The 14769-nt window shown below is 33.9% G+C and overlaps 1 protein-coding gene across 3 annotated transcripts in view; it reads left to right on the top strand.

The window, feature by feature from the left end:
• The window catches only part of LOC123706893 (protein still life, isoforms C/SIF type 2), an 85894-nt gene that overhangs the window by 39806 nt on the left and 31319 nt on the right, over positions 1-14769 (top strand). For 2 of the 3 annotated variants that reach the window (XM_045656480.1, XM_045656479.1), the window contains exons 1-6: positions 3135-3925; positions 9504-9652; positions 10748-11027; positions 11095-11226; positions 13301-13483; positions 14389-14589. In XM_045656480.1, coding sequence (XP_045512436.1) covers positions 3146-3925; positions 9504-9652; positions 10748-11027; positions 11095-11226; positions 13301-13483; positions 14389-14589 — 1725 coding nt within the window. In that variant the 5' untranslated portion in view covers positions 3135-3145. Of the gene's footprint in view, positions 1-3134; positions 3926-9503; positions 9653-10747; positions 11028-11094; positions 11227-13300; positions 13484-14388; positions 14590-14769 lie in introns of those variants that run through there. The other variant, XM_045656478.1, reaches the window with a different exon arrangement.

Below are 14769 nucleotides of genomic sequence, written 5' to 3'. Positions count from 1 at the left end.
TTACAAAATCTAAACACATTTTTCTAACAGGTATTTCATCTTAAACGTACCTTACGAGGAATATTTTGCGCGTGAGAAAGCTCACTTAAGGAACGTGAGGGCTGCGCGATAACACCTGCTTGTACATTTAATTACTTTTTTCATTTTGAAAAACGTTTCTTAATTACTTTAAAGAGTTTATTTTGATTTCACAAATGACTGGGGGGGTTCTTTCCTCTACAGTAATCATGTTCTGGATGTAATGGAACAAATGGTTTCAGATTCGTACTGCACACAATATTTGGTTAAAACGTCTAGTATTGATTTTGTAATTTAACGTACAGCGCCATTATCTTTGCAAAGACTGATGATTTCCATTAGTATCGGTGTCAATTTGTTTACATAAAATTTATTTAGCAAGTAAATTTTAGTATATTTTGACTTGAACAATACAAAAATATCATAATGACACGGTTTGATGATTAAAAGCCGTTGTTTCCTATTAATTTCGGCTAAACAAGTAACTTTTTTGTTGTTATAGCTGCCAAATCAATCATAAAGTAATCATTCGATCAAAATGTGAGATTCGGTCGTGTCAGAGTGTTAGGCGGATAATACGGGGTAGAGGCGCCGCGGTGACGCCCGCCCGCCTTCTGGCGCGCCTGCTCGGAACGCATCCGAGCGCTTACGATCGTTTCGGGCCGTAACGATGTTTGACGAACGCAGCCTCCCTCTGCGACGCGTGCCGGATCCAGTCGCAGTGAGAACCGCCTGGGCGTTGGAGCGATTCCGTGTGTCCGTGGTGCGGTTATGTAACTCTATAAAGTTATTTATTTATCAACTAAAAAAAATACACCCGATGGTGGGACCAATTTTTCGACATTGGTTATTATTATTGATACAATGGATTGAGATATAATTATACATGTGGTAGTGATGTGTACCTACGCCTTTACCCCCGGTAACAGAACGTCATCCGAACAGGTTTAATGCTTTATCAAAAACATCAGGATTGTAAATTACGTTGTAATTATTTATGCAGCAGACTACAATTAAAAATACTGATTTATTCGCGGGGCTCGAGTTCCGTCTCAATTTTTATTCTATTGGAAATATTTTATTGATTTTTAATCATCTATGTTATGATTACATTTCACAAAGAAATTCTTATGCGCTTGTATAACAGATCTCTGTTATCATTTTAGAAAAAATATATATTTGGCGCAATGCAGAACGCCGTTTATTCTAAAAATATACTTTAAATAATGGATAACTTAAAGAAGCCTATAGGTTTCGTTATGGCTGATAAAAAAGATTTTTATTATACCCTTAATAATTACAAAGTAGACGAATGTTGTAGGAATAACACATTGAACATATTATAAGGAATATTAGTTATAAACACAAATAATATGGGCCGTGTTCATATAAAAAATTATCGCCCGAGTGTCCGATTAATTGAGATAAAATTCAGTTCTATTTTATTCAGCCAAAAATCTACTAATTGAATATAAATTGACCTTATTTCATTCAGACAATTTCAGCGTAATTTATTGCTGATATCACGTCTATTGATGCGGTTCTGTTTCCAATTTATTTATTATATTGAACTATATGAATTATTTTACAACGAAATTACTATTGAAAAATACATAAATATTGTTACGTATCATCTATACACCAGCTATCCTTATGTATCAAAAGTAATGTGGTTGACACTGTCAGAATAAAAAAAAGGAATTCCTTTAAATTGAAATGATGTGTAGGTTTACGCCGAATTTCATATGTCAAAGCTTTTTATGTTAACACAAATGATTTTTGGTATTCATTTTCATACTAAAGAAATAAAATTTTGTTGTACCTGCTAATGTTTAAATTTACATTTTAAGCCTCGTATCTGCGACGGCAGCGCCGGCTTAAATAATTGTAATTTAGGAGTAAACGGTAAATTGCAGGAGCTAATTAGTATGATAAAATTATTTTATTATTCTGTACATTTTGCCTTATCAACGCTGGTATATATGTATAACTAAACCAACATACGTTGCCTGAAAATACTGAAATATATTTCATATAAATATAACTAATATATTTATTTATATAATAATATGAAATACGCATTTGCGTTATAGTAAATAAAAATTTTTTTGCTTAACAAAATTGAATTTATTTATTAATATTTTGACAGCTGAAAACTACATTTATATTTGAAACAAATACAGCGTTTTATCTATTTACATATGCCGGTATATTTGTATGTATTTGTCGGTATATTTGTACAGTATCAATTTCTTATCAAGAAAAATGGGGATTTCCTTATTTTTAATGCTGTATTTATCTTAGTTGTGGGTTTGTTATGGTAAATATCGCTTTGTTTAAAAAATCTTCCTTCATACTTAGTCATAGATATCTGATGATGATTCCTCAATTTAAAAAAAAAGCACAATAATTCTATATAATTTCATAATTTTTTTGTCACTTAATGAGGGTACCATATAGCATTCTACTTCCCAGGGGTAACGGAGGCTGTTAGTAAAATTAAAACAGTCTAATTCTCGCAATAAAGGTATTCGTAGTTTTTAGTAGTCGTTGCTTGCAAATGTGGCAAGAGTATAGAAAAAGATTTAAAAAAGGCCCGCTGATAAGCTTAATTTCATAAGACACAATTTTTATTTTCAAAAACCTCTGTAATTTCTTATTATATTTTCAAATTGTATTAAATATATATTACAACACGATACGAAATTATTGTGTCAACTATTCTAGAACTACCACAAACAATCAGCAGTTCTAGGCAATTGACCAATGTCGCCGCATTAATAAGTCAGTGGCTTGGCTGCATGCATTTAATTTACAATCTGATAATTTCATTTAATATTTAAAGGCTTGTAATTGGACGTTTAAAATGACTTAGTGCATATTACCATAATTAAATTATCATAAAATGTGCATATGGAGTGTATAAACAATCAAGACGAAGTGAAAATGAAGAACGTCAGCTAGTAGTAATGAGGTGACGTTCGCGACCCGGCCGCTGAAGCCGCACCTGCCAATGATGGTGGAATCGCACCGCCCGCCGCCGCCTCGGTGTGTGCGTGCGCCGGAGCATCGCGCTAAGCCTACTTCAGCCTCCGCGCCCGCCTCCCTATCCGGTAGTGGCACTGTGATGCATCTGCGACGTCGCCGACACAAGACTGTCCATTTCGGAGAGAACCTCCTCATGCAAGTTTGCGCCGATCGGACGCATTTAGCCGCGCTCGGGGCCAGAATACCCGACATATCCTTTTGCCACAAATCGCACACGGGCGTTGATAAAGGAGATGCACGTTTTTGTTGTGTTGCACACCACTGTTGTTTAGCTTCAGGTGCGCTTGTCGCATTGACCTCGAATGGACGTCCCAAGCCCCGCCGAGAGCGTAGCGGAGACTCGCACTCCAGTGGCGGAGAAACTGGTGATAAAGGAGAGGGCGATAACGAACCGACCCCCAGAGGATCTAAACGAAAAGGAAGGCATCACCATCATCACCACCACCACCATCACCATAAAATACACACCTGTCCCTACCACGAAACCGCTCCTCCACCCGAAGACGAGCCTGAGGAGAAGGTGACAGCACCACAAAAAACTGTTTCACCGTACTTATACATACCTAGTAAATTAGAACCGAATGTGCAACAGTTATTTAGTTTTATTGAAGGCGTGTTGAGTGCTTGGGCTGCTGAAGAAGGCCTAACTAGCGCCGGGGAATATTCTGAACCCGATGAACGAATAGTTCGCCGCAGGAAACTCAATAAATATAAGAAACGCACAGACGTCCTGAATATTCGACGCATTGTGTATGAAGTTTCTATTCTCCAAGGTGCTAAGTTGCTTGGTAACGTCCGGTTTCGGCACTATCATTGGAAAGGGACGGCACAAACTTGCAACGAGGCCTTTTTGACTAAGGTAAGTTCGAACGATATATAGCGTCTTAAATTAATTAGTTAATTATTTGGCGGATGCTAATTAAATCTCTCTGTCTTGTGGTGATTCTCGAATTAGCAAAGGTTCGCAGTCATTCTCCGAAATGCCTTCTTGTTCTTCCTATGTCTACGTCATTGAAGCAGACGTATTCATATAAATATTTAATTGAGGCTGCTATAATAATATGACGCTCCGCGTAGTTTCAATATCCATAAAAAGGAAATGAACATGAAACAATAAAAAAAATACATTTTTCATAACATGAATTAGCAAATTTATTTTAATCGTAATTAAGAAAATACAATTGGCAAGTGCTACGCCTTTATATTTTGAAGCGTAGTCTTACGACGTTCTCGTAACTAATGTAAGATTAAAATAGTTTTAGCTTTGTAACACTAGTACTATAAAACATAACATTTTTAGTTCTTCACCACACCTGCGAAAACTGCACGAAGCATTTTTATTTAATAATTTCAAGAGCTACTAATGGATATTATAACATGTATATCAATTTCAAATTTTATACAAGTTATAATATCCATTAGTAGTATCCACACAAAATTAAATACTCTTACAGAACAAATAACTGTAAACAGTAATAAATACATAAACTTTATATTTTATGAGTTAACTTGCCATAAAAGATCATATTGTTGTTAAACACTGATCATATTAAACTCAAGTTAAAAATAAATGTAATAATACACTTATGAACGTCAGAAAGGAAGTTAAATTAATTGTAAATTTATATTTACGACCAGTTCGCAAGTCAAGGGCGTAGAGCGGTCAAGATTTAAAATGCATGCATAGGTACTGATATTAAGTATCAGCCAGTTACAATAATTATTATAAGGGTGGCAATTAATAGGCTATTACGATATTTCCGAGAAAACCTTGAATGTTAGTAATCAACGTAGTTGTTGAAGTAAGTTGAGATAACACTCTCTCCGACATGTAGATTTCAGGATCTTGCGTCTTACTATAGTCGCGTCGTACAACAATTCTAACGCGATATGCGAGTTAATCTTATATAGCCAGGGCTAAAGTAGGTATTGAGTTGGTTTCCCTTTTCCAGTTTTAAGAATCATAATGTTTTTTTTTCAATTTTGATTATACAATGTAGGCAAAATATCTACATATTGTTTAGTCTATATATTATTTAGTGTATGGAAACCCTCATTAAATCAAGCAATTTAAGTTGTAACAATTATATTCAATGTAGATGATGAAAAGTTTAGCCTCATTAAGTATCGTAGTCATGTGAAAATCCGTCAAACCGGGAAAGCAGGTCTTTCAAAACATCCTTTTAATTGCTAACACGACTATAAACATATCCTGTTATTCATAACATGCATTAACTTGTATACGGTTTCATGTTAAAGTAATAAAAGATAAATAAGAGCAAATCTATGGAAACGGTGACCTTATTCAACGTTCGTGAGAAACTGCAATTTCCTTTTTTACTAATGAGGCCTTTTATACTCTGTGGCTTTGCAGAAGAGTCTCAATTTGCATTAACTGTCTATTCTTAAGGTACGAATCAACGTTGAGCTTAAATATTTAGCGTTAGGCATTAAAGTGAAGTTGAATATTTATTAATTTTATGCTTTATAGTACAGTTGTATATGTGAATTGTTTAGTTTTATTTATTATTATAATCAAATATACAGGATTAACAATTTTCTTAACCTACATAGTAATAATAAAAATAATTAAAAATTAATAAAAACAAATTTTAAAAGTTTGGACTCTGTGAACTTTTCACCCTGGCAGTATTTCCTCGCTGTATTGCCATACTTATTCGTTAAGCGAGGAACACACCAGCTCTGGGGTCACAGGTACTATCTACCAGGCGCCAATTTAAATCTTAAATTATTAGATAGTTTAGTTTATGATTATGATTTAAATGTATAAGACATATATATTAAACATTTTTATCTTATTGCAAGCCAAGGATATAACTTTGAATGGGTTTCGTTAAAGTCAAATCCATGTCAAAAATCATTTATTCATATAGGTAACACAATGTACACTTATGGACGTCAATGAAAAAAATACATTAAATGCTTCTAATTTTACATTTACTGCCAGTTCTCAAATCAAGGGCGTAGAACGGAAGAGAAGAACGGGCAATAAACTCTCCGCCACTCTTTTTAATCGCCAAGGTTTTTTGGTACACAACGCTTGTAAGGAGTTGCAACCATCACACCATGTTCCATATGACATCAGCAGGAAGTATGGTGAAATAGGAGCACGCACTTACATTCTCGTGGAAACAACACGCAAACGCGTTGATCAGAAGTCGGTTTTTTCAATGATTTTTTTATTATAGTCGCGGCTCTTAATTTTAAAACAGTCGCCGGAACTCTGTGACATTATTGGATGTTATAATGTTTAGTCTTAAAATAAATAAACGTTTCCGTGGTACAAGAACCGCGTACTCCATATAGATAAAGTTTATTTCACGTAGGCGCTGACTTGCTAGTATACCAATTCTATATATATAAGGTCTCATAAAATTTAACTGTTTTCCACCTGGGCTTAAACTGAGTAATTCAAATAGGGTCTTAGTTCTCCCGTCTTCACTAAGAAGATTAATAAGTTTAAAGTATAGTTATAAATTAAATTCTCTGTTGCTACTAATTACTTTCATAAAACGAATTTGCTTGCAAACTTTTAATTCATTTGCAGCACGTTTCCAGGTTAACTCGTTAAAGTATAAAAAATTAAATGTGACGTTAACATTATACTATACTATTACGTTAAAGACAATATTATCAACGTTCTACTTATAAGTATAAAGAACATATTTACTAAGCCATAGATTTTTCTATGTAATAGGAGGCAAACGGGCAGGAGGCTCATCTGAGGTTAAGTTATACCGCTGCCCATAAATACCCACATTGTCAGGAGGCTCGCAAGTGCGTTGCCGGCCTTTTACATGATGATTTTAGATTAATATATATGTTGATCATATATATAGGTGTTGTATTAGATTTCGTATATTAGTAATAGTATCATATTAATAAAATTATCTTTATTAAATGACTAAAAGTTAAAACAAGAGCTGTTTCCATTTGGCTTTATAGACATGCTTAAAGAAAAATGATTAAACGCAAAAAACATTGTCCCTTTATTGATTACATTACGTAGTGTTAAGGTAACTTTAACATTATATCCAGAAATATTTTGGTTTTGCGATTCTAAGTGATTTTCAATTATTTCTTCTCTTTGGCGTAGAAAAATTGGCCGTATATCGCGAAACCGATTTTATAGTTGGTGCCACACTTGAACCATAACACCAATTTAAATTTTATTTTATTCTAATTAGTAGAATGTCATCTAAACAACATACTATACTATATACAGATAATCAAATCATATATTCTTAATCTTAGATTCTTCCTACAAGTTTTTTTACAACAAAAACAAAGCTTTCTTGTTAAAGCTGTCGTAACACTTAAATATGCATAGTAAAAAAGATAAAAGACGTGTTCGTTTAATGTAACTGCACTATGGAGCTGTCTTAATGCCCCACTCATATTATTCAACTTAATTTTTATTCGTAGTCTCCACAAAGACGCCCTATATTCAATCTTTTGTGTGAAGATCTTGTTGAACTGTGTTCTCAATTAGGTATATATCAAATTTGTTATACAATATGGAATTTTTAGAGAAAAGAGCGGAGAGCGCCGGAGGCAGCGTGAAGTGCCATTGAGCCGAGTACGCTACCATGGGCCACAAAGCAATGCAAATGTATTTATATATTTACTAACACAATGCTTAAATATACAATTAAAATAATGCCAATAAATAAGTAGAAAAACAGCGGATTTGTTTATCAAATCTAAAAGTTCAAAGCTTGCACTGTTACAGTTTCTGCACGGTAAAAATAGTAAAATTCTTTAATTGGCCTTGTTTTTAAGCAAAATTCTGTGTATGATCAAGAGGATTTTATATGTTGTTTTTGAAGACGAAATAAAACGGAAATTTAGGAAATATCACAACCAAAAACACCTGCTTTAGAAACAAACTGCTTCATCTTGGTTCAGTTTCGCGAGGATTTGTTATTGGCATATGATTGGTAAATAATAGATCGAAAGCTTGTCCAACTGCTATATATATGTAACTGGTTGTCGCAAAATACATTATCTGTCCTTCCAAGCGCACGAAGCTAGAATAAAAGTTGCAAATAAATGTCATGGTCCGAATGCAGAATGAATCTTTTCACGAAATGGAAAGAAGCTTCAAGTTATTTATCAGAAGAAATGTTAGAAGTGTGTCTGTGCCGCACGGGCCTTGTCATCATCATGTGCCTTCCATAACAATAAGCTGCTTGAACAGTTCCGGTTGGCAAGAATTCATCTCTAATTTTCTCTCTCTTAGGAATTTTAGCTGATAAATTTTTTTTTCATAAATCTAAAAACAACAAAACATTTTCTAGAATATACTTTTTTAACGACAATTTTTCTATAACGTTGCTGAAGCACAGGGATCAAACAATTTAATCCTGGAAACGAGGGCACGGCTGCAAATTGGGTTAGATATAAATAACTCTGGTGTAACTAGTTCCAAGGACTAGCTATAGGTACATCTACCTTTCCGTCTTCGCAATTTACAACATTAAAAATTATTTCCAAGTACGTATTTAGCGAGGGTTGGAAATTTCTTTCTCTTTAAAGCGAATGTAATTTTCTTTGAGGTATGTTGATTGTGGCAGTAATAAAAATCTTAATATCCCTTTAAAGTGAAGCCACGCATTTTGTATGATTTAATTTTAATTGTACATCTAAAACTGTAATAAAGAAATTATTGCTTAAATTCTCCTATAGCCTTATAATATAAATAAATGGAATTCCCTTAACGTGCCCCATCTCTCAGGATTAAAGTAAAATCCGTAAATTTGTTAAGCACTGTGTAAACTCAACTCGACAACGAAGTATTCTTGCTATATTTTAGTGTCGTTTACTCAGCAGTCTAACACTCGATTTAGAGTTTGCAATTCTATTTGCATACGTTCGTAAAAGCCTTTCTAACGGTATCTCAACCTGATGTACCGATTTCGTCTTATTTTATAAATAAATAAGATCGGAGGATAGTGTATTGCGTTAATGATAAAAACATTCATGACCACAATATAGAATACAATGCGATAGCTTACCTAGTAATATAGTCATCTAAATATAGAAAATACTGCAAAATTTAGGTATATTATCGGTGAGTACAGTCGTATTATGTTAGTATATTTGATTAACACAATAAAGTTTATAACACATAACGTATATATAATGTATTTTTGATGTTTGACTTATCGTGCAAATAACAGTGTGTCACACTAGTGATATATACTAATATCTACCTATATTTCCATAAGAAAATAAATCAGAATTTATGGAAATCAATTACAAGAGAATTGTTATGGCTAAGTGTAATAACTTGTAACTGTCGGTCATATCGTAAAAGGAAAAAACACATATATAATAATGGCCCCAATATCTGGCCTAGGAGACATGAAAAGGTTTTAAGGTGTATGTATAAATAATATGCTGTATCAATCTAGATATCCGACGATGATCGCATGTCATTGACGACGGCTGTTTCTGATGAAGAGGATCCTGGTGAGAGCGCAATGAATTCACCGTACAAGGGAAAACAGACTGGTGCTGCAGCCGCCTCTTTCAATTGCACTGGCGCTGTGAGAAAAGCTGGGTGAGTACTTAAATTTCATACGATCACTATTTTCTATACCTTAGACTTTCGTCCTCGCAAAATAGAAATTATTCTCACGTTCGAGTTGAGATTAAAAGCTTAAAAGCGGCTACCATTTGATCCACAATTTTAATCTTAAGTATAATTTTACAACAAAAGAAAAAATGAGCTATTATCTACTAACGATTTTATTTTTAAAAGTTAAGGCTTAAAGTTCTTGGGAAAAAAGCTGGACTTTATGGAAATTAAAATAAAATTGTATACTAAAACTTCTTCTTTAATAAAGTAAACCTACATCTTGATTAGATCAATGGAAAAAACTTATCTGCTTAAAATTAATAAGTGAAATTATAAAATGGTGACCTAAATAGTAAAACAGAAAAAATCTTACCTTCAGCAAAAATGCTTTAAACATGTTCACAATCGTGTACGGCAAAACTTTGTCAAAGTAAATATAGTCAACACCAACAATATTTTCAAGTATGTATGTAGGCGATCGTTATAAAAGCGTAATATGACTTTCTTAAGAGTTCAAGTCTTAAATATATTGGTATAAGGAGGAAAAAACAACAAAAGAAAGTGATGTCGTAAAGAGTTGACGAGTTTCTTAAAGCCTACAGGATCCTTTATATTTCTTGAGGCTACAATTCCTGTTCCATGAATCCCAAATGACCGGAGGGAAATCTTAGCCGTGACCCATTCAACGGAATAAGCGTTGAGCCTCAAGAGAGGACACATTTTTTCGATAATTTAAACTTTTATCTTTCAAAAAAATTTTTTTGATGAATAAATGAAGCTCTGTTTTTAAACTTCACACGATGTGAAAATACTTTTTAACATGTACTCAAATTTTTAAATTGGTGGTTGTATTTAAAACTGAATTTTGCGGAAGGCATCCTTTTTTTGAAGTTTAGTTTTACACAGTTTAGCCTGGCGTTAAACGTACATAAAAAATGTAATGAATTTTTATATGATGCAAGAATAAATTCGTGAAACTTAATTCCACTATACTCGGCATCAATTAAAAGAAACTCGTTGATATTGGATATGCCATTTTGTTTTCGAACAAATATTCTATACTGAAATTGCTTGCAGATTTTTGAGCGTCAAAAAGTGGCTGTTACGGAAGAAACATCAAATCGAGCTGGCTCGGAAACGAGGCTGGAAAGGATATTGGGTCTGCCTCAAAGGCACCACTTTGCTCTTCTACCCCTGCGATTCACGCGAGGGTCGATCCGTGGAAGCTGCCCCTAAACACCTAATAATAGTCGACGGAGCAATTATGCAACCCATACCAGAGCATCCAAAACGCGATTACATATTCTGCTTGAGCACTGCATTCGGTGACGCATATCTATTCCAAGCTCCGTGTCAGGTATGTCAACGGAATGTAGCGCGAGTTCGGCACACAATGATGTTTTCATTTTATTGTATTTTCCTAGGTGGAGCTCGAAAACTGGGTAAATAGCATACATAGTGCATGCGCCGCGGCGTTCGCTCGCCACCGAGGCAAGACCGGAACGCTTCATCTACTTCAAGAGGAAATTTACCGGCTCGAAAAAGCCATAGAATCGGTGTGTACCTTTTTTGACCTGAATGAATTTAGCTCTGAAATGACCTGAGAATAACCTATTTTGTATAGGCGTCGCTCTGAATAATTAAAGAAATCACGGTGCATTAGTCGGTTTCAGTGCAGCCTTGCACAACGGAGTGTTGAACACAATGCAGATACTGAGTTATTATGCGACCCTAAGTGCACACTGCTTCGGCCTGAACCAACAGAAGTATTGTTTGACTGACATGAATCCCTAACAACCTCCATAAACTATTGTCGATCTAGTTTACGTTTAGTCTCTAAGACTTAGGCATACGATTTTAGAAACAAGAGTTGCTGATCCACGATTTTAGCTATTCGATCACGTCTTTGCTATACCTAACAAAATAGAGCCTATAAATCATTCACGGGTATGAGACAATATAATAGATAAGAACGGGTTTAATTTTTCTCTTATTTAAAGTTAATCTAATTATAATGTTTCGAAACTTCACGTTTAGTACAACAAGTCAATCTTTTAAAATACCTTACATTCCTAATCGTATTTAAGAAAAAATAAGCTAAGTAACATATATTAAACCTAATTACCACAAGTGGATATTTTAATTAGAAACACTAAACATGTTCTATTAGCTAATAGATATTCGTAATATGTGGTAATGTTGCGCGGTTCGCAATGTTCCGCGTGGAAATTGTGCCAATATGTAACCCGCACCGGGCGACCGCCACTTAAGCCTTTGCGGCCTTTGCTGATCGCTCCGAGAATAATTATATAACATGCATTGAATTTCCACAAAGAAACTATTAACTATACGCCACATAACTTATTAACTGAGCGCGATATAATTTTGTATTTGCAAGTTGTTTCTTAGGAATAATCCATGTTAAAGTTTTTAAGTTTTACGAACCAAATCGGAAAATACCATAGAGATATATGTGAATTCCGGCGATCAAAGTTTAAGGCTAAAAGTTTTTTTACAATATCAGAAATTCCGCACTGGGATTTACAGGATAATAGTTTTCCGTACAACTAAATTTTGGTATTTTTGGATCCGAATATATTACGCCTAAAGGTGAGGGAACTTTTATATCATGAAATAGTCAAAAAATCCCTTCGAATTGAAAATAATATCCAAAAGACCCATTTTTCCGAAAAAAAAATTGCAAAATGCTAAAATGAATTCCTAAGAATCAATAAGAACAAATAATGTTCTTAAATAACGTCAACGTGATTTTGGTAAGAATTTGTTTTACGTTTGTATTCACGCACAGGTCGCCTTCATTATTATTCATGGCACGGATACCATGTGCTCTACTAAACTTTGAGGTCTCCTTGAAATTATCATAGTATTTTTTTCTTAGTAAACAGCCCTAATGATCCAATGATTTTTTTTTAAATTATTTATATACTTATCGTTAATATTGTAATTTTTATAAAGAAAAACCGAAGATTTTTACGTTAATCATAATATAAGGAACAAATAGGTTATCAACTTTCTTTGTTGTTTTTTTTATATTAGACTTAAATCCAGATTTTTATTAGAATACGCCAGATTTCATGGATTAAGTTTGATTATATATCACAAGTTTTAAAAAAAATATTGTACGTTCCCAACGTCTCTAAATTCTATATTTTTCGTCTATTTTACTAAGGGTTATAAATTACCACAAGCATTTCATCAACCACAGGAAGCTTCATACGGAAAGGCCCATCATAAGTTACATTTTCGTATATTTGTGGGAATGCGTGCAATTTATGAGTTCCTTAGTGTCCTTTTATTTCCTACTTTCAAGGATAAACTAAATAAAACCAGCCCTCTATTACGGAATCACACAGACTGTTATTGCTATTGTTAAATCACTGCAACAACCTAATTTATTAAATTTTGTCAACTAAATTAATTATAAATATTTCACTGACTAAAATAACAAGTAATAATATGACGAAATTAAAGTGTATATGTGGTTTGCGTTATTTTTATATATGGGATATTTATGGTTAAATTTATTTTAGTTTTAATACCAAAAATCTATAACATTATATACAAATGACTAGAAATATATTCACATTCTTAAATAATACATCTCTGTAGGATCACAAATTGAAACACATGGCAGATCTACAACAGTCGGTGGTATCTGACCCGGAAACAAGAGCTCAGTTGGCAGTGCAAATGCTACAATGGGAGGAGAATCTTGAACGACTGCATTGCGAACAATTCAGACTTAGATGTTACATGGCCAGTCTGCAAAGTGGCGAGCTTCCAAACCCTAAGGTATGCTTTATGCGTTACGATAATTATACTTTAAGGAAATTTATTAATGAATAACCCATATTTCACAAATAAAGATGTCTGATTTCAGCTACACATCCGTTTTAAAAGGTTTTCGATCACAAAAAACTAGTTACAGATTGAATGCATTTTTTATTAACAAAACCAATTAATTAGTTAAAAGAATAATCCAATATTTCCACTGTATTTCATTAGTCGTAATCGTAATTTATTGGTGCGTCATGAATTATTTCTGCGCTGCCTTAATGAGAATATCGATTTGTGCTTTAGAATAATGAAAAACACGAGTTTGCAAATAATAGATTTTGTGGCATGGAAAATTTTAAGGGCCGATGATATTAGCAAGTGTTGACAATGTGAATACACATCGAAATCAGTGAACACATCAACTTAGTCGACCCAATCCTGTGAAATATTACGTTGATCAGACCCGTGTCAAAAGTTCAATAGAGTAACATACATTAGGTGTTGTTTTACTTCGATTTACGTCTTAGTTTTATATTAAAAGTCATATAAGATTATTTGAAGTCGAAAATTAAATCTTTTGATAAAACAACCGCATTTAACCGTATCCCAGTTATCCTTAACTAATATTTTTGAAATATAATAATTAAGCTGACCTCATTTCCTATAAGAATTTTCGGTAGTTCGTTATTTTTGATACGTTGTTCGACACAAGGAATTCTCAAATCACACAAAGCAGAATTTCATGCTAGGAAATAAGAAACTCTTCTACTTCTACCGGAAGCAATTTGAGACATACATTTTAGAATAAATTTTAATATTTAAACGTTCAGATTTAAATTAAAGGACATTTGAATGTAAATAGTCAACAAGCGGGTTTTGTTTGAGTTGAGTTTTATTAGTTACGATTGGAATTGTTGCAGTCTCTGCTTACACACGTTTCCCGGGGCACAAAGAGCACATTAAACAAATTGGGCGTGTTCACCGTGTCGTCCTTCCATGCGTTTATATGTGCTCGTTCCCCATCTTTGCTCAACAATTTGCTCGCGGGCAGAGGGGCTACTAAACGAAGAGCGCCTAATCTATCAAGATCTAATTCGGGCTCCAGCCGGCGCTCTATGCAGGTAAGGTTTTCATCTAGGCTAAGTTGTAGTAACGGAGAAATGGGTAATCATAGATTAGACTAAATACAGATAAAGTCTCGCGTGTTACGTGGCATCTTTTGTTCAAGAAAGCATCGCCTTCCTCTTTGATATTCATTTGTTTGTATAAAACCAGCGTTGCCATGTAAATGCCATCTGCGT

The sequence above is a fragment of the Pieris brassicae genome, chromosome 3 (genome assembly GCF_905147105.1).
Source record: "Pieris brassicae chromosome 3, ilPieBrab1.1, whole genome shotgun sequence".
NCBI lineage: Eukaryota > Metazoa > Arthropoda > Insecta > Lepidoptera > Pieridae > Pieris > Pieris brassicae.
The sequence above is the reverse complement of the archived record's forward strand: the minus strand, read 5'-3'. Positions and strand labels throughout refer to the sequence as shown.